The sequence below is a fragment of the Monodelphis domestica genome, chromosome 5, assembly GCF_027887165.1.
Source record: "Monodelphis domestica isolate mMonDom1 chromosome 5, mMonDom1.pri, whole genome shotgun sequence".
In the NCBI taxonomy this organism is placed as follows: Eukaryota; Metazoa; Chordata; class Mammalia; order Didelphimorphia; family Didelphidae; genus Monodelphis; species Monodelphis domestica.
Window position 1 is genome coordinate 138,336,020 of NC_077231.1, and position 24,949 is coordinate 138,360,968.

Here is a 24,949-nt window from a genome sequence, read left to right on the forward strand (position 1 = left end):
CACAAAGTCGTTCTTAGTTCTTTGCCATCTTCTGCTTCTACAGGAACAATGGCAAAGTGGCAGAAAGGAGAACAGAGGATTAGTCTTAGGACTCATAAGATTTGGATGAGAAGTTTTTGTTTGTTTTTTAGTGTTTGTACTGTAAATATATTTGCCCAATGACCAGTGAGTAAACATACTGACAGAAGAGCAGAATCATATTGTCTTGCATTCTCACTACAAAGGAAACCAGAAGAAGGGAATTTCAGCTAAATAAAAAGTAGAGTCATGGGTACTCCCTGGGACAGGCAAAGAAATAAATTGGCAGAGTTGTTTTTAATTATACAAAGGCACCAAGACTCATTATTACATGGGATATCTAGTCATCTCAAAATGCTCTACTGATGATAAGAACTTACAGAAAGCATCCATGAAAATAATTGCAGTTCATGTACCAATATTGGCTTATCGATAGTACATCTACCTAGGATGGAGAAGATAAATGGACATTCAACTAAGAGGTTTCCAATGGAGACAAAGGCCCCTTTTTAAAATTTCAGAATTGTACCCTCTATCAGTGAGATATGGAATGCTTCCAAAGATTTAAAAACTAATAACAGAGCAATGGAGAGGCACATGGTACACAGGAGCAGGTTGCAACATATTACTCATGATAAATTTTGAAGATTGGAAAGGAGTAAAAGATGTCAACAAGGAAATAAATAGAAGAAAAAAGAAAATGAGTTGGTCATGTGGTGAAGACAAATATCAACAGGGATTAGGGCAGCTAGGTGGTTCAAAGGAAGGGCTGGAGAGAGGAGGTCCTGGGTTCTGATCTGAGCTCAGACACTTCCTAGCTGTGTGAACTCTTATGCAAGTCACTTAACCCCCATTGCCTAGCCCTTCCTACTCTTCTGCCTTGGAGCCAATACACAGCATTAATTCTAAAATGGAAGGTAAGGGTTAAAAAAAATCAATAAATATACTCAGTTTGCTCCCAGAAAAAAAGCAAGAAAGTCCTCCAGCACATTGGTTGGATTCCCTGTGGCCAACTGATGGGGAAACAGGGAGAATAGTCATGGCAGGCATGAATGAGTCGAGTCTTTATCACTCAGAGTCCATGTTGATAAGTTCACAGTCCCCTTTGAAGATTTGAGCCTATTTTTGTCATTTTATTTCTGACCAATTTTGTCTCAGTGAACTGATCTTTTTAGAATGAAGAATTATATTGTTGCACTTTATATCACCTGAATCAGAAGAATAAAAAATATTGATTCCTTTTGTTATTTAATTGTTATATGATTTTATTTATGTTATCAATTCCTTATTAATTCCTCATCTAGTGCTAGTCTCTTTCCTGTACTGGGACTACCTCTGCTTAGGATATGGCTTGCCTATCCCAAAATATCTCAATCCTGGACTAGAAGGTAAAAATCAAAGTCCAAAGCTGCTGAGACAACATCTTACAAAAAAGATTTGTATTCACCTCAGGAGAGGAATGTTAGCCTCACAGAGTCCAAAGACCTAGTCTCATTCTCAACAACTGATTTCTATAATGAACAGTGTAGTAATTTTAAGAGATTCAATGAACTTTTCCAACAATTCAATTATCCTGTGTATTAAAAATGTTTCATGATAAGTTATTGTAGTTCAACTGAAAGACCACCTATCTTAGAGGTAGAATGCTCGACCCATTAGGGTCCTGTCAACCTTTTGCTCACTGTACAAGGTCTGGAACAAGTATGTATAACTTCTCTCAGCCTCAGTTTACTCGTCTTTTTTTCTAATAAAGATAATGACATCTGTCCCGTTTTCTCAAGATGATAATGAGAATCAAATGAGATAATGTATATAAAAGTGATCTGAAAAACTAAAGCAGGCTACAAATAGAATTCATCATTACCAACATCTAGTGTCACTCTGCTACTCATGAACACTGTAAGGAAGTCACACAACTGTAAAGAGTTTTAAGCACCCCTGACAGACCATTTTTTAAGAAGACCCAAGTAAGGAATGGACGTGTAATTTCATTAGTGAAAGGGTGCCCTAGACGAGGAAATTTTTTCTTATTCTACAATGTAGATCTGCATCTTCTCTGCACCATCCAAGTCTTAGAAGACTGCCTAAAACACTGAGAGTTTAAGTACTTGCTAAGGTTCATACAACCAACATATGCATTCTTTAATATTGCAATTATTATTAGGATTACTATTAGTGGTAGAATTATTATAAACATACTTTTTTCCTCCAAAACAATAAAGAGAAATCATGTGACAATGGAGAAAACCCCTAAATAATAAAAGTTTTTAAAAAAAAACAAAAAGCCATTGTAAGAAAATAATATAGACAGTGGGATTGCTCCTTGGCTATGGGAGATGGGTGGGAGTAGTGGAGGGAAAGAACACGAATCATGTAACCATGGAAAAATATTCTAAATTAATTAAATAAATAAACTTTTAGGAAATATATAGAATATGAGCTGTTTCAAACCTTGGCTCCCGGTTCCTCCGGAGTAAATTAACAAATGTTTCAATTTCTTTAGCTGTGATATGTTTTTCTAGTAGTTTTCTGTTGTTGTGCAACAAAGCTGTGATAGTATCTTCTGCCAAAATATCATAACCAATCTGGGATTGCATGACACAGAAGTTCTTAGCAATATATTCCTGCCAAAAAAAAGGAAAGAAAAGAAAGGGCCCAGAATAATCTGTTAATGCAATTCAATTCAACAACAACAACAAAATTATTAAACCACCTACTAGGAGCAAGTTACTAGGATAGGAGTCAACATTAAATGGTAGAAAATGGGGCCAAGATATAATTGAGAATTATGATTGATTAATTCATTCAAACTGAATAAAAATCATCTTAAAATGTCTTTAAAGAGAACAGCATAGTAAAGCTTAATTGCTTAATAGAGAAAGCAAAACATTATTAATAGAGCTGAAAGAAAAGTCTCATAAAAGATGTTCAAGAATTTTATTATTACTAAATGCTTGTCAGTGAGAAACAACCTAGTTATAATTAAGTTTTATAATGAGGCACTTAACTGATGTGAAATCCAATTGCTGATTCCATTTATTATTTTATTGTTTTTCATGGGAGATCCAAAAGTTAGTCTTTTGTTATTTCTGCCTTAAGTGGTAATATTGCTATGAATCAATTATTTTGCATAATTAAAGGGGTGAAAATGGTTAATGAATACACAAGGTCTTTGTTTCTAACATTTAGGTATGTATAAACTGTGAGATACAAGATCTTAGATGGATTTGGATGTTTTGTGGTTTGTTTTGTTTTGTTTTCTATTCCTTGTGGTAATGACATCCTATGAAAGGCACAATCAGTTAAGAAGGGAATAGTTGGATTTGACAATGTCTTCTCAAGTTTTAAAAAAAGTAATATTGAATAAAATGTATATAATCGTAGCACCTACCTCTCAGAGTTGCTGAAAGGATCAAATAAGATAATATTTGTAAGATACCTTGGAAATCTTAAATATTTATTGTTTCCTTCTTAATCATATGTCCTTTTTTCATAATCTTTATTTCTTACTTCTTCCCATATACAATCCTATTTAACTCCTCTTCAGCTTCAAGTCTAGGCAAACTGTACCCAAATTCAACAACTTTTATTTGTCACATTCTAATTATTGAGATATTATTATCTAGGAAAAGACATTCTAGTACAAAAAAAAATTTTCACTGTCCAAATGTGTAAGCATTATTTCTTATAAACAAATATATCCCATAGTATTTGTAATTAATAGAATTTGGAAAGTAGGAAATTACTATACTTAGTGTTTCATAATCTGAAGCTTCAAATTTAAGAAAATTATAGGTAATATATGTTGGAACATGACAGTCAATGGAAGTGATATGATATGGTGCCCAACACAATAAATATGACTTTAGCTTACTTATTAGATAAATTCCTGAAAAATTTAATGCAAATTGATTTTTATAAGTCAACCCCTATTTTTGCTCCACTAAGAGAACCCATACTTTAAAGGAATGTGTAGTGAATTCTTTATAAAGCAAAGAATCCTTTTGTAGTGTAAATAATGACCTTTTTATATGCTTAACAATTGCAGATTTTTGCACAAAAGGCAGTGTCACAAGAGAAAGACCTGTATCCAAACAGAAGAATAAGAAAAACCTAGTAAATACCAGTCCAAAGAGGGAAATCATTCTAATTGACTCACTAAATTACAGTATTGGGGCACTTTCTGAGAGGAGGTAATTCATGAGGACTTAACAGTTCTGACAGATTTCAGAATCAAGAAAGTATTGATCGACAAATGTAAAACCCAGTGCAGTTGCTGTTGGCTATGGGTGGGGGGAGGGGAGGGCTGAGGGAGGAAAGGAGGAAATGAACATGAATCAGGTAACCATGGAAAAATATTCTAAATTAATTAATGAATTAACAATTTTTCAACTTAAAAAAGTATTGATCAAATGAGATCATGTGGGTAAAGCTGTTTTAAAATTTTTGTCTCAGATGAAATAACACACTACTCTACAAACCTTAAAGAACTACATAAATGCTAAGGGTTACTATTACTAAAGTGCTATAAAAATATCAACTTTCATTATTAATACTATTCCTATTATTGCTATAGTAATTAAAGAGGTATAAATGTTCATTTCTGTGCATAGATCCAGCATGAGAACAAGCCCATGATATGAACATCTTCTTCATCAAGAGTTTTCAGATCAATCTATGGTGAATCAACTCAGTACAGGTCCACTGAATCATAAAGTGAGGAGACTTCTATTCTAGTCCTAACTGCATCACTCACAGCCAACCAGTCAATAAGTATATAAGTACTGCGCAAAGCCCTGGGGATGTGAATAAAGGCAAAAGAGAGTCCCTGCTCTAGAGGAAACTCATAATCTAATGGGGGAGACAATAGGGAAAAACCATGTACAAATAAACTATATTTATTTGATAACTTGGAGATAACAGAAAAAAAAAGGGACTTGTTTTAAGGGATTGAAAAAGTCTTTATAGAAGATGAGATTTTAGCTGGGACTTGCAGAGGATCTAGAGGGATCTCAAGGAGTAGAGGTGAAGAAGAACATTCCAGGCATGAGAGGCAGCCAGTGGAAATTCTGGTGTTGGGAAATGGGAAACATTTGCTGAGAGCTCCTACTTCCCTCTTCCACATCTTATCACTAAAGCTTCCCTCATTATCTCCTTCATTCCTTTCTTGCATGATGAGATAGCTCTTCTTTCAAGACAAACTCTTCTATGTGCACAAAGGATATCATTCCATCCTGTCTTCTCTAGTAGGTTGCTTCCTTCCATCCTCCATACTCTCTCAACAATCCTCCGTTTTCCATGAATCCTGGCTGCTTTTCAGTTGCCTACAAACATGCCTACATCTTCCTTCATCCTCAAAAGGCCCTCCCTGATCCATCCATGCCTGGTTAACATCCTGTATCTTTTCTCCTTGTTGTGACTAGACTCTGTGACTCAACTTCCTTTCTTCTCACTCTCTTGTCCATCATTGAACGGAAATTACTCTCTCCAAGTTATCCATGAGCTCTTAACTGCTCAATCTAATGGCTTTTTCTCAGTCTTCATCCTTCTTGATCTCTGCAGACACTCACTTTTCCTTGTTACTCTCTTCTTTCAGGGTTTTTGTGACAATGCTCTTGGTTCTATTTCTACCTATCCAATCTCTTCTCAGAGTCCTTTGCTGAAATTTGAAGCAGTGAGATGGAATACTGGATTTAAGAGCCAGGAAGAAGGGAGTTTGAAAACTTTATCAAATGTGTACTAGCTGTGTGACTCTAAAAAAAAGCCAATTAACCTCTGTTTGCCTCAGTTTTCTCATCTATAAAATGGATATAACAGTAGCACCTACCTCCCAGAGTTGCTGAAAGGATCAAATAAGATAATATTTGTAGGATACTTTGAAAACCTTAAAACATCATATAAATGTGATGATGATTATCATCAGCTTTATATTCTCTCACTTGCCTAGCTAATCAGTTACCCTATAGGTTAAATTATTATCTCTATGATAATGAATTCCAGATTTATATGTCGAGCCCTAGACTCTCTCATAAGCTACAGTCCTACATCCACAACTGGTCAAAGCTGAACTCAATATCTTTCCTCCAAAACCCACTCTACTTCTTTCCTATTGCTGTCTTTTCAAGTCACCCAGGTTTGTAACCTCAGTGTCACCCCTTCACTCTCCTGATCTATACAGTAAGTAATCCCGTCTTACCACGTCTATCTTCAGAATATCTCTTCTTCATCCCCTCTTCACCACTCACACAGCCAACACCAAGTTCAGAACTTCATAAGCTCTCTCCTACATTATTTCAAGAGTTTTCTTTCTTTTTTTTAACCCTTACTTTCTGTCTTAGTATCAATTCTAAGACAGAAAAGCATAAGGGCTAGGCAAATGAGGTTAAGTATCTTGTCCAGGGTCATACAGCTACTAAGTGTCTGAGGCCAAATTTGAACCCAGAACCTCCAATTCCAAATCTGTCAAGCTAAAGAACTTTCTAATTGGTCCCTCTTCTTCAGGTCTTTCCCCATTCCAATCTATCTTCTATTCATCTGTCAAAGTAATTTTCCAAAAAATACAATTCTGACTGTAGCATTCTCTTAGTCAATAAACTCCAATGCTTCCCTCTTTCATGTAAAGCTCTTTACAATCTGGACTTACCCTGTCTTATCAGTCGTTTTCCACATTTGCTCTTCTCCATCAGATCAATGGTCTGACCATTCTGACCTACTTGCCATTCCTCACACATCTCTGCCCCACCACTGTGCCTTTGCTCTGGATGTCACCATGTTTGGAACCATTTCACAATTAATTTGTTGTTGCTATTGTCCAGTCATTTTAGGGACCCCGTTTGGAGCTTTCTTGGCAGAAATACTAGAGTGGTTTTCAATTTCCTTCTCCTGTTCATTTTATAAATGAGGAAATTGAGGCAGAGTGGGGGTTGGGCTAAGTGACTTGTCTAGGGTCCATAGCTAATAAGTGTATGAGGTCGGATTTGAACTCAGATTCTCCTGCCTCCAGGTCTAGCACAACCCCCTAGCTGCCCTTGTTCCCTTGTTTGGAATAACCCCCTTCCTCATCTCCAGCTTAGAATCTCTGGCTTCAATAGCTCAAATGCCATCTTCAACAGAAGCACATCTCCATTTCCCTTGGCTGCTAGCACCTTTTGCCAAATTATCTTCCCGGTACTCAGTGTACACTGTGTACATAAACCCATAAACCCAATGATAGATAGATAGATAGGGAGGTAGGTAGGTAGGTAGGTAGGTAGGTATCTTGTCCTATTAAAAGCATTTTGAAAAGCAGAGAATGTTTTCACTTTTCCTTTGAATATTCCACATTTTTAGCATAATGCATCTTCCATATAAAGGGCTTAAATGCTCATTTATTGATGTTTGTTCTTTTCCCCATTCTCACTTTTCAACATTAACAGCTTTTTAAAATAAATCTGTATGGAGGATCCTTAATTGATTATTATAACTTTTTTAAAGTGTCTCCCAATCTGATGTTTCCTCTAGCAAAATGATTAAAAAATAACTCCTGGTGGGGCATATAGGTGTCAAAGTGGATAGAGCACCAGACCTGGAATTGGAAATATGGGGGTTCAGATCTCCTGCAGACACTTCCTAGCTATGTAACCCTGGACAAGTCACTTAACCCCATTTGTCTAGCCCTTGTCCTTATATCTTAGGGTTGTTATTAAGTAAGGGTTAAAAAGAAAAAAAAAACTCCTGTGCTGGTAACTAGTTGTTTCTTATCTCTCAAAATATAATTGGGGAATGCAGGGGGAAGGTGTGTAATATGGTTTGGTGCTCTCCATGTCCGGTGGCTTACCTCCCAAAACTTTTCTTAAAAGTAGTTATTCTATATAGGCATGAAACTTCAGAATAATCTACAAGCCTTTGGTCTCTCTCCTTTCTTAATTCTTTTTTTTTTTTTTTAAATATATTTTATTTGATCATTTCCAAGCATTATTCGTTAAAGACATAGATCATTTTCTTTTCCTCCCCCCCAACCCCCATAGCCGACGCGTAAGTCCACTGGGCATTAGATGTTTTCTTGATTTGAACCCATTGCTTTGTTGATAGTATTTGCATTAGAGTGTTCATTTAAAGTCTATCCTCTGTCATGTCCCCTCAACCTCTGTATTCAGGCAGTTGCTTTTTCTCGGTGTTTCCACTCCCATAGTTTATCCTTTGCTTATGAATGGTGTTTTTTTTTTTCTCCTGGATCCCTGAAAGTTGTTCAGGGACATTACACCGCCCCTAATGGAGAAGTCCATTACGTTCGATTATACCACAGTGTATTAGTCTCTGTGTACAATGTTCTCCTGGTTCTGCTCCTCTCGCTCTGCATCACTTCCTGGAGGTTGTTCCAGTCTCCATGGAACTTCTCCACTTTATTATTCCTTTGAGCACAATAGTATTCCATCACCAACATATACCACAGTTTGTTCAGCCATTCCCCAATTGATGGGCATCCCCTCGTTTTCCAGTTTTGGGCCACCACAAAGAGCGCAGCTATGAATATTTTTGTACAAGTCTTTGTGTCCATTATCTCTTTGGGGTACAGACCCAGCAGTGCTATGGCTGGGTCAAAGGGTAGATATTCTTTTGTCGCCCTTTGGGCATAGTTCCAAATTGCCCTCCAGAATGGTTGGATCAGTTCACAACTCCACCAGCAATGAATTAATGTCCCTACTTTGCCACATCCCCTCCAGCATTCATTACTTTCCTCTGCTGTTATGTTAGCCAATCTGCTAGGTGTGAGGTGATACCTCAGAGTTGTTTTGATTTGCATCTCTCTGATTATAAGAGATGTGGAACACTTCTTCATGTGCTTGTTAATAGTTTTGATTTCTTTATCTGAGAACTGCCTATCCATTTCCCTTGCCCATTTATCAATTGGAGAATGGCTTGATTTTTTGTACAATTGATTTAGCTCATTATAAATATGAGTAATTAAACCTTTGTCAGAGGTTTCTATGAAGATTTTTTCCCAATTTGTTGTTTCCCTTCTGATTTTAGTTATATTGGTTTTGTTTGTACAAAAGCTTTTTAGTTTGATGTAGTCAAAATTATTTATTTTACATTTTGTGATTCTTTCTATATCTTGCTTGGTTTTAAAGCCTTTCCCCTCCCAAAGGTCTGACATGTATACTATTCTGTGTTTACCCAATTTACTTATGGTTTCCTTCTTTATGTTTAAGTCACTCACCCATTTTGAATTTATCTTGGTGTAGGGTGTGAGGTGTTGATCTATTCCTAGTCTCTCCCACACTGTCTTCCAATTTTCCCAGCAGTTTTTATCGAATAGTGGATTTTTGTCCCAAAAGCTGGGATCTTTGGGTTTATCGTATACTGTCTTGCTGAGGTCGTTTTCCCCCAGTCTATTCCACTGATCTTCCTTTCTGTTTCTTAGCCAGTACCAAATTGTTTTGATGACTGCTGCTTTGTAATATAGTTTGAGGTCTGGGACTGCAAGGCCCCCATCATATGTGTTTTTTTTCATTATTTCCCTGGATATCCTTGATCTTTTGTTCTTCCAAATGAACTTTGTTATGGTTTTTTCTAAATCAGTGAAGAAGTATTTTGGTAGTTCAATGGGTATGGCACTAAATAGATAAATAAGTTTGGGTAGGATGGTCATTTTTATTATATTGGCTCGTCCTATCCATGAGCAGTTAATGTTTTTCCAATTGTTCAAGTCTAGTTTTAGTTGTGTGGCGAGTGTTTTGTAGTTGTGTTCATATAGTTCCTGTGTTTGTCTTGGGAGATAGATTCCTAGGTATTTTATTTTGTCTAAGGTGATTTTGAATGGGATTTCTCTTTCTAGTTCTTGCTGCTGAGCTGTGTTGGAGATATATAGAAAAGCTGATGATTTATGTGGGTTTATTTTGTATCCTGCAACTTTGCTAAAGTTGTTGATTATTTCAATTAGCTTTTTGGTTGAATCTCTAGGATTCTTTAAGTAGACCATCATGTCATCCGCAAAGAGTGATAACTTGGTCTCCTCCTTGCCTATTCTGATGCCTTCAATTTCTTTATCTTCTCTAATTGCTACTGCTAGTGTTTCTAGTACAATGTCAAATAGTAGAGGTGATAATGGGCATCCTTGTTTCACTCCTGATCTTATTGGGAATGCATCTAGTTTATCCCCATTGCAGATGATATTAGCTGTTGGTTTTAGATATATACTGTTTATTATTTTTAGGAATGACCCTTCTATTCCTATGCTTTCTAGTGTTTTTAATAGGAATGGGTGTTGTATTTTATCAAAGGCTTTTTCTGCATCTATTGAAATAATCATGTGGTTCTTGCTAGTTTGCTTGTTGATGTGGTCAATTATGTGGATGGTTTTCCTAATGTTGAACCAGCCCTGCATCCCTGGTATGAATCCTACTTGATCATGGTGAATGATCCTTCTGATCACTTGCTGGAGTCTTTTTGCTAGTATCCTATTTAAAATTTTTGCATCTATATTCATTAGGGAGATTGGTCTATAGTTTTCTTTCTCTGTTTTTGACCTGCCTGGTTTTGGAATCAGTACCATGTTTGTGTCGTAAAAGGAGTTTGGTAGAACTCCCTCTTTGCTTATTATGTCAAATAGTTTGTATAGTATTGGGGTTAACTGTTCTCTGAATGTTTGATAGAATTCACAGGTGAATCCATCAGGCCCTGGGGATTTTTTCTTAGGAAGTTCTTTGATGGCTTGATGGATTTCAATTTCTGATATGGGATTATTTAAGAATTCTATTTCCTCTTCTGTTAGTCTAGGCAGTTTGTATTTTTGTATATATTCATCCATTTCTCCTAAATTGGTGTATTTATTGCCATATAATTGGGCAAAGTAATTTCTAATGATTGCCTTAATTTCCTCCTCATTGGAGGTGCTGTCCCCCTTTTCATCTTTAATGCTGTGAATTTGCTTTTCTTCCTTCCTTTTTTTAATTAGATTGACCAGTACTTTGTCTATTTTGTTTGTTTTTTCAAAGTACCAGCTTCTTGTCTTATTTATTAAATCAATAGTTCTATCACTTTCGATTTTATTAATTTCTCCCTTAATTTTTAGGATTTCTAATTTGGTTTTCTGCTGGGGGTTTTTAATTTGATCGCTTTCGAGTTTTTTCAATTGCATTTCCAATTGATTGATCTCTGCTCTCCCTTGTTTGTTAATATGAGCTTTCAGGGATATGAATTTGCCTCTGATTACCGCTTTGGCTGCATCCCAAAAGGTTTGAAAGGATGTTTCGCCATTGTCATTTTCCTTGATGAAATTATTAATTGTTTCTATGATTTCTTCTTTAGCTAAACGGTTTTGGAGTATCATATTGTTTAATTTCCAATTGGTTTTAGATTTGGTTTTCCATGTACCATTACTAATCATTATTTTTATTGCCTTGTGATCTGAGAAGGCTGCATTCATTATTTCTGCTTTTTTGCATTTGTGTGCTATGTTTCTGTGACCTAATGTATGGTCAATTTTTGTGAATGTGCCATGTGGTGCTGAGAAGAAGGTGTATTCCTTTTTATCCCTATTTATTTTTCTCCATATGTCTATTAATTCTAATTTTTCTAAGATTTCATTCACTTCTTTTACCTCTTTCTTATTTATTTTTTGATTTGATTTATCTAAATTTGATAATGGTTGGTTTAAGTCTCCCACTAGTATGGTTTTATTGTCTATTTCTTCCTTCAATTCTCCTAGTTTCTCCATTAGAAATTTGGGTGCTATATTATTTGGTGCATACATGTTGATTAATGATATTTCCTCATTGTCTAGAGTCCCTTTTAACAAAATATAATTACCTTCCCTATCCCTTTTGATCAGGTCTATTTTTGCATTGGCTTTATCAGATATCATGATTACCACTCCTGCCTTCTTTCTATCAGTTGAGGCCCAGAAGGTCTTACTCCATCCTTTAATTCTGACCTTGTGGGTGTCAACCCGCCTCATGTGTGTTTCTTGAAGACAACATATGGTAGGGTTTTGGATTCTAATCCATTCAGCTATTCGTCTACGTTTTATGGGTGAGTTCATCCCATTCACGTTCAAAGTTATGATTGTCATTTGTGGACTCCCTGGCATTTTGATTGCCTTCCCTAATTCTAACCTTTTCTTCTTCGGCTCTACCTTTTAGTCCAGTGATTTACTTTGAATCAGTCCCCCTTGTCCCCTCCCTTGATGTTTCCCTTTTTAGTCCCTCCCTTTTTGTTCCCTCCCCCTCCCCCCTCTCTTTCCCTCCCTTTTTGTTCTCCCTCTCCCCCTCCCCCCCTTGGTTTTCCCTTCTCCTTACCCTTGTTGGGTAAGATAGAATTCAAGATCCCAATGGATCTGGATGTTTTTCCCTCTCAGAGTTGATTTCCCTGAGATTGAGGTTTAAGTACCCCCCCCTCTCTTCCTCTCCTTCTTATAGGAGTTTTCTTCCCCTCCCCTTCCCCTGTGAATCTTTGTGTGAGAACCATTATTCTATTTGGTCTTTCTTTACCCCCTATTTATACATTACATTTTCCCCACATATTAGTATACATAGGTTGATATAAATGTAGTCCTTATAGAAGAGAGTTTGAGTAAAAGAAGATAACATTTTTCCCCTTTCCTTAATATTTACCTTTTCAGGTATTCCTTGCTCTTTGATTTTCGGTATCAAACTTTCCACAGAGCTCTGGTCTTTTCTTTGCAAAAAGTTGGAAGTCTTCTATTTTGTTGAATGCCCATACTCTCCCTTGGAAGTATATAGTCAGTTTTGCTGGGTAGCTGATTCTTGGTTGGAGACCCAGCTCTCTTGCCTTTCTGAAGATCATGTTCCATGCCTTACGATCATTCAGCGTAGAACTTGCAAGGTCTTGTGTGATCCTGATTGGCATTCCTTTATATCTAAATTGTCTTTTTCTGGCTTCCTGTAGGATTTTTTCTTTTGTTTGAAAGCTTTGGAATTTGGCAATTACATTCCTGGGAGTTGTCTTTTGGGGGTTTAGTGTAGAAGGTGTTCTGTGAGCTCTGTCAGTGGCTGTATTGCCCCCTTGTTCTAGAATCTCTGGGCAATTTTCTTTGATTATATCTTGTATCACCATGTCCAGTTTGGTGTTTATTTCTGGCTTTTCTGGGAGTCCAATTATTCTTAAATTTTCTCTTCTCCCCCTGTTTTCCAGATCTATCACCTTGTCGGTGAGATATTTTATGTTCTCTTCTAATTTCTTGGTGTTTTGGCTTTGCTTTATTAGTTCTTGCTTTAAAGCCTGGTTTTCTTTTACAGTTTGGTCAAACTGGTTTTGTAGATGCATGAATTTCTTTTGCATCATTTCCCACTTTTCCTCCCAGAGGGCTTCCATCTTTTTGGTCCTTTCTGATTCAAATTCTTCATGGGTTTGTGGAGAGTTTCTATTTCCTTTGGAAGATTTTGGAGAATTTTCTTGTATATCTTCTTCTATCTGCTCTGTATTTTGTATTTTGGCTCCATAGAATGTGTCCAGAGTCGCCCCTTTCTTCTTATTTTTCTTGGTATTTTGGGGCTTCTGTGCTTCTGTGGAATTTGTCATCTCTGAACGTGGAGGATTGGCTTTTCTTGTCTTTGTCTGGTGATCAGTGGCTTTAGTCCTGGGCAGATGTTGGTTCTATGAGCGTTCCCTGGGTTAAACTGAATATGCCTCACTGGAACTGGAATGGAAGGGTCAGACCACGAGGCCACACTCTCCCCCTGGCTCGATTTCCGGAAGTTGCCTTCAGAATCCCTGGCCGTGAGGCTGTTTCGTCGGCCTGCGGGGGGGATGGGCTGCCGCTTCCCCAAGCTCTGAGAGCACAGACTTTCACTGAGACTTGGATAGCAGGATCCAGCTCGTGAGGCTGTCTTGCCCGCCCTGAGGGTTGCTGTTGTTTCGACCAGCTCTCTGCAGCGGAGGCCCCAGGCAGTAACTTTCACCCGGACCGACCAGCTCTTTGCAGCGGAGGCCCCAGGCAGTAACTTTCACCCGGACCTACCGGCTCTCTGCAGCGGAAGCCCCAGGCAGTAACTTTCACCCGGACTGGGACTTGGGTAGAAGACCCTGAGGGTTGTTGTTCCTCAGACCCTGCTCTCTGAGCCCGGCGCGGCTGCCGCTTCCGGGAGCCTTGGACTCTGCGCTCCTACCCCTGAGGTCCGAGGGATCTCGGGTTCTGGCTTTTAAGGGGAGCCGTACCTTTTGAACCGGGTCCAGGTCCAGGAGGAGGGTTCCCAGGGTCTGTGCTGTTGATCGTTTTGAATTTCGGCGCCTTAGGAGCTTCTAGTTTGAGATCGGTCGGGAAGGGTTTTCCGGAGATCTGAACTTCAGCTTTCTCTAAGCCGCCATCTTAACCGGAAGTCCTCCTTTCTTAATTCTAAACCATGATTTCCAGCATATTTTCATCTCCCCCTCCTACACACTGAAGTCAGTATCAACAGATGCTGATTTAATTTTGAGAGTCTGATCAAGTCCTTCATAGAATTTATTTACTTCATCCTTTGCAACAGATTATTGTGAACAAACTGAAATTATCTTCATGATAATCATTTTGCAAGGGCTTACCTTGGATACTACAATATAAGATAACCTGTATTTCATGAAATGATGCTTTTTGTTGCTTTTAGAAATGATTGAACCAACTCCCCCAAGTCCTTGATTTACTTCTCCAAGGAGAAACAGTGAGCTGTATTCCCATTGAGCTGCCATGTCCTCTTATTTCCTGGTTTCATTTATAGTGAGTGTTTCAAGATTGATAGGATTCCTTTCTTCTTATAATTACTCACTAGACACTGGTTGTGAGTTATACAATTAGAGAACCAATAATTAACTTAATGTCTAAAGATAGTCTGTAAACTGTGTGGTTCCTAAGCCCTCTTCCCCTTTCTACCATTTGCTACCAGAAATAGGAGGAACTTCTATATGGAACCAAGAACCAATGTGATTTTTCTTCAGTTAATGATTTGGCATGGTCATCTCTTAAGAAGATACTGTAGACCACCCGGCAATACAGTATCAGATATTGAGTTCCTTTCTTGAGCCAAACTGCCAAACATTCAGACACAACTTCCAATGGGCTGACCACATTTTTCAAATGCCAAACGTACATTTGCCTAAAAGATGACTTTACAGAGAACTCACAAAAGGCAAGAGCTCATGTGGAGGTCAGAAGTGATACAGAATCTCTGAAGAACTTTCATATTGATTGGGACACATGGAAGACATTGGCAACAGGACCATCCTTCAGGGCATGCCCACATCAAAAAAGGCACCGTACTCTATGAGCAAAGCAGAATTGCAGTAGCTCAAAAGTAAAGTGAGTTGCAGAAATTTAAAGACATTTCCATCCCAAATGTTTATATGGGCTCTTTGTGCCCAACCTGTGGAAGAGACTTCCAAGATCATATTGGTCTGATCAGTCATAGTTGGGCACATTTTACAATGATCCTGGCATAATGATGTTATTTTGGTCCTCTCTCAGTACAGGCAAAAACCATCAAATGGTCATGGTCAAAAAGGTCCCAACCTAGAAGTGAGTGTACTCTAGACTCTCTACTAGGCTACATGGTAGAATATGCCCTTGGCTGGTCTAACCTTAAAACCTACTCTCCCTTCTGACACCCCATGCAGAACATGATAAAGGAACCCCATAGTGAGGAATCACAGGAAGACGTTATGGAGGATTTCACCCATCACCTAGGTAAAATTAAAGCACTGAACCTGGGGTGAGAAGAGTAAATGACAACTCTTTAACCACCATTGATACTCAGTCTTTGTTACTTCATGAAAGCCCCTTAAATTCTCTGCCTCAGTTCTTCTTGTAAAAAGGATCCTCTTACCTGCTTTTTTTTTTCATCTAAAGGAATTGCAGAAGATTATAGGAAGCAATTTCATTGAAAGTGCTTTGAGTTTTAGTGGGAAAATTCTGTTACAAGTCCACAGCATTACTATAATGCATTTATTGTTACTTTCATTTTTCCCTCCTTTATGGTCTATAATGTTACTAATATTCCTCTTCACTTAATGTAGAACATAACATTTATTTTGATATATTTAACATAATGTCACAACTAGTTATTATCAAAGAATTTAGAGCTAGCAGAGCTATTAGATGTCATTTAGCCAACTTCTTAGTTTTTGTTTTTGTTTTTGTTTTTGTTTTCACTAAGACCCAAAGATTTTACTTAACTTGTCCAAGGCCAAAGGTGCTAAATAGTTGGGTAGGGTTTGAACCCAAGCTCTTTGACTTCAAAATTTGCACCTAAGAACACTTCTGAGATATTTGGATTTTTCAGAAATATTTAAATTCAATGTTAAATTACTTCTTCTGATTAATTTGTGTTATACAATAGAAGCATGGGTCATTTTAGATTTCTTTTAAAAAGTAAAGATTTGTGGAGAAATTATCTAGAAATCTAACCTGGTTTTTCCGATAGTCCTGCTGGGAATGTCTAAGAACTCGATAACAGAGCCTCAACATGTACTTATAAGGAGCGTATCTCTGGTCCCCCAGATCTTCAAGTCTCAGCATTGATCCTTCTCCCCCTCTGTCCTTAAAAGGAGCTTTAAGAATTCCAAACACCTATAAGGAATAAAAATTAGTAATTTAGAAAAGCTATGTTATACATTTTTAGCCAGCTAGCTGTTACCACACTAAGTTTCATTAGAAGAACTTTCTTATGGCAAAAGTTGAGCTCATTTATACTCCTCCTACAAAATTTTCAGGGGCAAAATAACAAAAACTATTATTTTCATAGATGTCCAATATGTATTTTGTTCCAAATGAGCATATAAGAAAATGGCCTTTTACAAAACACGCACACACACACGAAATACTCGTGTTCCTGTGATCCTGTAATATACAAAGATATATACAACTAAGAAAAGATTTTTCATCTCACAAGCTATTAAAAAAAAACATATTTGTAATTTTTCCCTGTTCCACCTATGAAGTAATATAAAAGTCCTATGTTTAATCTGTCAATTACCCACATATGTTTATGAAAGAATATATATAAAAAGATAGCACAACTAAAAACAATCCCCATTACATAGGTATGAACTGAGAATTTTAACAGTTTTGCCCAGCATCACATAAAAATGGTCTTTTGGATTGGAGCTTTAACTTCTCTTCTGATTTTTAACTATAATTCCTAAGTTACAGTCATATCTGTAAAAACCTACTAGAAAATAGTTTTACCAGATAGCAATATGTAAACTTTCTTCAAAAGTGCATGAACGAGAGCTAGGTAGCTCAGTGGATTGAGAGCCAGGCCCAGAGACAGGACGTTCTGGGTTCAAATGTGCCCTCAGACACTTACTAACTTGTGACCCTGGTCAAATCATTTAGCCCCAATTGCTCAGCCCCTTCTTTTTAAATTTTTTTTTCTTTTCTTGAAAGTTGTTTCACTCTGTCCCTTTGTTGGTTCTTTCACTCCTATATTTGTTTTGTGGCAATATTTAAATATTGGTTGGAGAGGATTCTCATGGAAACTGGAGCTGTTTTCCTTTACTCTGCCATCTTGGTTCCATCCCAAGAAGTGATGTTCTAACATAGAATTTTTTTTATTTTAAAAACGGGTTTTTTTTGTTGTTTTGTTGTTATTTCCTTTTTTCCTGACCTGGACTTCTCTTCGATTTTGGAACCAGTACTTAGGATTGATTTTAAGTTGGAAGGTTAAGAATTTTTTTAAGTGCCTGAACTAGTAATTATCTTCACTTTTAAATAATTTCCTTAAGTTCTTATATGCGGAACATGATAAATGATAAAGGAACACATTTTATTAGTGAATAGCAATTAGGTGAGGAAAGACTGAATAAAATCTTGATTTCCTTGGGCATACATTTCTATTAGATGCATCCAGGAGCTGAAGGAATGAGGAAGAAGAGTTAGGAATCTAAAAGTGTCCTCAGGGCCAGTAGGTGACTCAGTGGATAGGAAGTCAGGGGCAGAGATGAGAGGTTTTAGGATTAGATCTGGCCTCAGATAATTCCCAGCTATGTGACCCTGAGTAAATCATTTAATCTCAGTTACGTAGCCCTGAACCCTAGGCTGCCTTGGAACTGATATCTAATATTTATTCTAGGACAGAAGGTAAAGATTTTTTTAAGTGTCCTCACACACCTGGACATTGTCTAGTAGACTACCTAGAAAATGACCTAGTCAGCATCATGGAGAATATTTGACCTTGATGCTGAGTCACAAAGATAAATGATCCCTGCATAGAAAACAACTCACTTGTGCCAATATGTTCTGCTCCCTCATTAATTTTTGCCTTTCCCGATTTGGCTTGGTGATTACCACATCCAGAACATCTTGTCCATTATTAGGAACATCAGCAACAAAGAAAATGAGATCTTCCAATAACTTTGTTACAAATCTATAGAAAAAAATTGAGAAATATTATTGTACAGCAGGCCTAACTTAGGGAAATAAGTTTGCAGGGGAAACAATGATGCCCAAGAAACCAAATCAATGTAAACCCGAGGTGAGTAAAAAATACCAATATGAAAATTCTTGAGTCAGCAAAAGGGGAAATCTTCTACAGGGGTAATTAAAAAGAAACACAGCAATAATTCAGGGCTCACCATTACTCTTCCCTAGCCAGAAACAACACACACACACACATAACTGAAACACAAAAGTCCCTGCAAACCTCTTAGACCACTTCCGTTGCCAAAGGAACTAAGACCAGCCAGATGTTTTGGGTGAAGTCTGTCTAGTAAAGCACCATGACTTTGCTTAAGGCAGGCATGGTTCTTTTTCCAGCAACTTTGAGAATAAATTACAGTTCTGCCACTGATTTATATAGCATTATCTCTTCATCCTCCCCTTCAATGGACAAAATAGAGAAATGACAATTAACTTAAACTAAGAAACATGGTAGACAGCTGATCAATGCCTCTGAACTACTTGTAAATCTAAAATAACACAGGAACGGAATTATTCAAAGGCTTTCTAAGAATGTTTGTGATGAACATGCTTTGAATGAAAGGTGTTCAAGTAAAAGTAACAGAAAATGTTGCTTATTTAAAAGATAATTTCTCATGTCCAGGAAAAATATCCAGAGGACCATAGCTCCAGAGTTGGAAGGAACCTCCAAGACCATCTTGTCCAAACCCCTTATTTTGAAGATGATAAAATTGAAGCCCAGGGAGATTGAGTTGTCCCCCAGTCACCTAAGAATTGGAACCTAGTCCCTCTAGTTTCCTTCCACCAGACCACATTGACTTCTGAAGGGCTATGAATTGTCACATTAAAAACAATTACAGTTCACATATCATGGATCAGAGGATTAAGGCAGAGCAGTAAGGGGCCTTAGCAGCCCCTTATTGATCTAGTCCAAGTGATCAATTTATCAGTAAGAGAAACAGAGGTCCAGGATGGTTATGACTTACTCAAGGTCACACAAGCATCAAAAGTAGGAAATAAACCCAAATTCTTTGATTCTAGAGTCAATATCCTTTCCAATGGACTCTGCTGACTCTAATTTACCAAGGTGTTGCCACTGGATTTCATTACAGAGAAAAATTACGGCAAATGAATCCCTGGAAAACTAAAACCAAAGCCTAAATACACAGCCAAATATCTACAACCAGTGAGCAATGGAAATGTAAAAAAAAATCTTTGAAATAAATGATCTTTGTAATCTTGCCAATACTAACACAGACAGAACATTGTCTCATGTCAGTATTTCCAAACATGGTAGATAGGAATAGCTGAAGTTCTCTCTGGCTCATAAAAAGGTCTTAAGAATTAGACGTTCCCAACTATATAATCATCTATTTGTACCCACTAAAACTGACATCAGAGACAAGTATAAATATGGAGGTGATCAGCCAGAATGAGGAAAAAGAAATTCTAAAGAGAGAACTACATTCATTTCTAAGAAGAGAATATAAAAGAAAATGGGAAGATCTTAGAGCCAATGTGGATATTTTTTTGTTGGAAAAAAATATATGAAAAATAGATAATAAAAAAATCAGGCTTCAATAATATAGTCACATAGGAAGTGATCCATGACTAAATAAATAATTGAAGAAGCCACTGCCATAGTTCAACCTAATCTATGGAAGTTTCCCTAGATGACATTCCATGAGCATTCATCAGCAATGAGTACAAACTCACTTAATTAGCTTACTATATTTAGCAAGCTCCCCTCCACGCCATGTTTCCCCTGTCCCCTAGCCATCCATTCTGGCCAACTGCTATTGACCTTGCCCACGCACTCTTCTGCCTCTTCCACTAAGCACAATAAGTAAATCAATGCAACCATTGCTTCTGGAAAGGGCCCTATAGATCACCAATCCTGGACTTCTCAGACCAAAACTCCTTTCTCTTGAACCCATGCCACTGTTAAAATATGAGCACCTTGAGATCAGGTCTCTTATTTTTTATTTTATTATTATTTACTTTTACTTATTTTACACTATTATTTGAATATTATTTGAATATTTAGCATCACCCAATGTACAAAATGTTGTTGTTCAGTCATTCAATCATGTCCAACTCTTCATGACTCTACATGGGTTTTGAGATCCCCTCTGAGGGTCCGAGCTTACTCTGTCCAGCTGTGGTGATTTCAATTGAATAATGGGGTGAGAAGCACTATGTGTTCAGTCCCACATGCATTGGTTCACATAGTGTTCTGCCATGGCACAAGGTTGCTTTATTTTATAGGTTCAGTGAGTACTTGCTTTTCTGGCACATAATTTTCTACATACATGTTTCCATAGAATCTAACAACAGAAGCTTAAGGAGATAGTCAATGAAACATTGTTGCTATTACAGAAATAGATGAATGACATAAGTAGGGTGATTTGGAGGTTGGTTCCTCTTGACGTAAGGAGAATCATTGTTACTTTTGGTCAGCTTTCACAATCAATCATAATTACTTAGGAGATGGATAACAAAACATTTCATATCTAAATACAGAGTTAGAAGGTAATTTGAGACAGACCAGATTTGGGGTTTTCCTCAATTTACAAGTTCTATTTTTCTTGTGTTACTTTAAAGCACCTGGCAATGTTGCCTGATTTCTGTCTGCAGTGGAGTGTGTCTTAAAGGTGATTGATGTTTTTGGACTTCCTGGCTTGTAATGGGAGTGAATGTAACTCTGTGGGGAGGGAAAGGAGGGGGGTAATGGGTAATTAGGTTTTAATTCTGTGAATGTAATCGTTTAGGGTAATAATCTGGGGGGATTCAGATGGGATATATATTTATTCTATAAGTCTTTGCTCTTATATCATTTCTTTTTTATCGGAGAGAGAACAATAATCATACATTAGTGATGGAAGTTAAGGAGAGAGAAGTCACAGAAGGGGATCAGTGGAGGCCTCATTTTCTGGGGGCTGCCTTGCATACTCCATTTCCCCCAGACTGTGACTCTGTCAGACAGCAGGGGGGATGGCTTCCCACACAAAGGGTTTTCTTGGCAATGACACTAGAATGGTTTTCCATTTCCTTCTCCAGTGGATTAGGGCAAACAGGTTAAGTAAAAATCTTTGGTTCACAAATGACAATTGAAATGATATGTTTATGTTAGAAGAAATGCTTCTATATGATTCACCATAACATGCTATTCACATAGCTAGTAAATGTAAAAGATGGTTTTTGATCCTTTGACTCCAGAACCAACAATCTTTCCCTTGAATACTGCCCCTTCCTCCTGAATAAATTAACCAGGAACTAAAGCTCCTCTGGGGGCTCCAGCCATGGCACTGCCCTTCTGTAACCATTTATAACAAACTTTTTCAGTCTTTCATAAGACTTTGAACTCTGAAAAAAAAATTTTTTAAACCCTTACCTTCCATCTTGGAGTCAATATTGACTCCAAGGCAGAAGAGTGGTAAGGGCTAGGCAATGGGGGTTAAGTGACTTGCCCAGGGTCACACAGCTGGGAAGTGTCTGAGGCCAGATTTGAACCTAGGACCTCCCGTCTCTAAGCCTGGCTCTCAATCCATTGAACCACCCAGCTGCCCCCTGTACTCTGAAATTCTGTAGATAAAACATGTGTAAGGGGGTCATCAGACAAGAAAACTTGAATGACTTGCCCAAGGCTATTTGGCAAACCAAATGAGTTGATGATAGGCATTATTGAAAGAAGTTCCCCAACAAGGAGTTCCCCTTTCCAGGGTAATCACAAGTCTACATCAAAAAGGGAAAAGAGGGGAAATAAGCTTCTTGACCTGAGAAACCTAAAAATGCTTTCACTGTAAATAGTAAATGGCATTCTCAAAGATTTATTTTAAAGAAAAATTATATTTCCCATGTAATATATGTATTTATAAGTATATATAATAGGTATGCATATCTTTGTTTATAAATATATTATTTATATATGCATACATATGTGTATATATTAGGTAATGATTTATTTTTGCTTTTTTGTCACAGATGTGTGTGCATATATATCATCTGTTCAGTCAATTTAATTGTGTTAGTCTCTTTGTGACCCCCTTTTGAAGTTTTCTTGTCAGAGATACTGGCAGAGTGCCATTTCTTTTCCTAGCTCTTTTGACAGATCAGGAAACTGAGGCAAACAGGCTTAAATGACTTGCCCAGGGTCACATAGCTAGGAAGTATCTGAGGCTAGATTTGAACTCAGGTCATCCTGACTCCATGCACAAGATTCCATCTTCTGCACTACCTGCCTACCCACATGATTATGATTATGTAAGATTTATTTCAAAGTTTTCTTTTCCTTGTTACATATATATACATATATATAGTAGGTGTATAATTTTGGGGTATGTGATTTCTTTTGAAATAAAATTATTTTTCATGTAATATGTATATTGAATTCTTAAGTTTTTGGAACTTCATATTAGAATACTGCAAAATGGGAAGAGGCAAAAAATCCTTATCCTCAGTCCAAGATGCAATGATCCAAAGTCTATGGCAGGAAGACTGGGCAATCTATCAAATAGGCTTTTTGCTGTGAAGTGAGCTGAGATTATGCCTATTTGCTAACTTACAGGAATGAATTATTGCAAATCTCTTATTTTCAAAGGTATTCCAGGAGGCAAATTCCAGTTCTAAAATAAGCTTTCTTTTTTCAATCATCCCATTTTCCTGGTGCTAAACTAAGCATTTAACTCAAAAAACCAGAGACAAAAAAAAAGGAACTGTTCCTCAATTTAGTGGAAAATGTGAAAAGTGTTCCATATAAGATTTTCATTTTAATTTATTGAAAAAATAAACTCAAATGAGAATTTTTAAAATATTGAAAGAATGAATTCAAAGTAGTCATGTTGGGGTTTTTTTTTTCTTTTCATAGAGACAGAGATGTGGTGACCCTGAGCCTAACCTCAATTCTCTCTTCATCATTTTACTTACTTGAGATTTGCATAAGAGACAACAACTAATTATCCATTACTTAAATGGTAAATGAAGTGGAGAAGCATTTACTACTCTGTGCCAGGTACTATGCTAAGAGTTGGGGAAAAAAAATTGAACTCACAATCTAATAGGAAGACAGCAGGTAAACGTGTGTACAAACAAGATATATACATGAAAAACTGGAAATAATCTCAAAGGGCAGGCACTAGCATTAAGGAAGAATAGGAGAGACTTTTTGCAGAAGGTGAGACGTTAGCTGAGACATGAAAGAAGCTTTGGAAGCCAAGAGGCAGACATGAGGAAGGAGAGAATTCTAGGGATAAAGGGCAAGCAGTGAAAATGCCTGAAGTCTAGGGATGCAGCAGATAAAAGACTCACTGATCCTAGCTGTGTGACCTGGACAAGTCACTTAATTCCAGTTGCCTAGCCCTTACTACTCTTCTGCCTTGGAAGACAGAACATTAAGATTTTTTTTAATAAAATAAAATAAGTAAAAGACTCACTAACCTTCTTTCATTCTGAGTTATTGCTCCATGCTCCATTTTTTTCACTGTGGATGCTAAGACTTTGTTTGCATCATTGGCAAAATCTAAATCCCGAACTTCTGAGAGAGGAACTGACACAATGGCAAAAGCTTCTTTATCTTCTTTTGTTTGGCAAGTTCCAATCTGTAAATTTATTTTGTCCTTGTTAAGATCAGTTTCTTTTAATATCTACCATTTTTTTCCAAATTAAAATTCATTTTTCAATCATAAACAACAGTGATGGATAATCCCAATACAAGTCACCCACAGAGAACAGTCAAGGGTCTTTCTATATTCTTTCCATGGCCACTCTTCCTGCCTTCTGACCAATACAGTATTTAGAACAGTAATCCCCTTCTCCACACTCTACTGATACTTTTCACTAGAGCTCTAGGAGCTCTTCCATGGTAATCACCTCTGTGAACCACAGTTTTCCTCATCAGTAAAATGAGACTTATAAACCTCTACTGTCTACCTCACAGTGTTATTAGGAGGATTAAATAAGATTGGGTATATGAAAGTGATCTAGAAACTGCTAAGTACTATACAAATATTACTTTTGCCATGACTATTATTCTCCTCTCCCTTATGGAAAGAGAGCTAGAATTTTAAGAATCGAATTCAACATGACTTTTTCCCCTTTCTTCTTTCTCCTCCTTCCATTTTTTTGGTAAAAAAACTGCCAGTTCTTTAGGAACAAGGAACCTTTGGAGAGTTTGGGGACCTCCTTATCGGATAGCACGTCCATTTGTTTCAACCATTTAAGAGAGGACTCGTGCTTGGTCGTGTATTTGAGTTTCAGTGATCATTAGTGAGGGTGAGGATGGGTTGTAATGAACAAACTGACCACCCCTTGATCCAGTTCCTGGATGAAAATGGGAAGAACAGCAGGATTCCTTACCTTCAGCATTACAGGTCTCTCTTCATCCGTGTCTATAGGGATACTCGTGCTGGTTACCCATGTATTAGTGCACAAATGTCTCAACCGAACATATGAATTCCTAAAATCAAAACAATGTAAAACATAATGTCCAAGAAAATGTTTAAATTGTTTAAATATCCCAACTACCATAACTAAACATAACAGTATTTACTAGCTAACATAACA

General features: G+C 37.2%; 1 protein-coding gene across 2 annotated transcripts in view; it reads right to left on the reverse strand.

Annotated features, from left to right (window-relative positions):
- The window catches only part of ITPR2 (inositol 1,4,5-trisphosphate receptor type 2), a 561,528-nt gene that overhangs the window by 337,167 nt on the left and 199,412 nt on the right, over positions 1 to 24,949 (reverse strand). For both annotated transcript variants that reach the window (XM_001363065.4, XM_056799421.1), the window contains 5 exons: positions 24,743 to 24,842; positions 23,825 to 23,985; positions 18,215 to 18,356; positions 16,397 to 16,558; positions 2,470 to 2,642 (listed from right to left, as the gene is read on the reverse strand). In XM_001363065.4, coding sequence (XP_001363102.1) covers positions 2,470 to 2,642; positions 16,397 to 16,558; positions 18,215 to 18,356; positions 23,825 to 23,985; positions 24,743 to 24,842 — 738 coding nt within the window. The remainder of the gene's footprint in view (positions 1 to 2,469; positions 2,643 to 16,396; positions 16,559 to 18,214; positions 18,357 to 23,824; positions 23,986 to 24,742; positions 24,843 to 24,949) is intronic.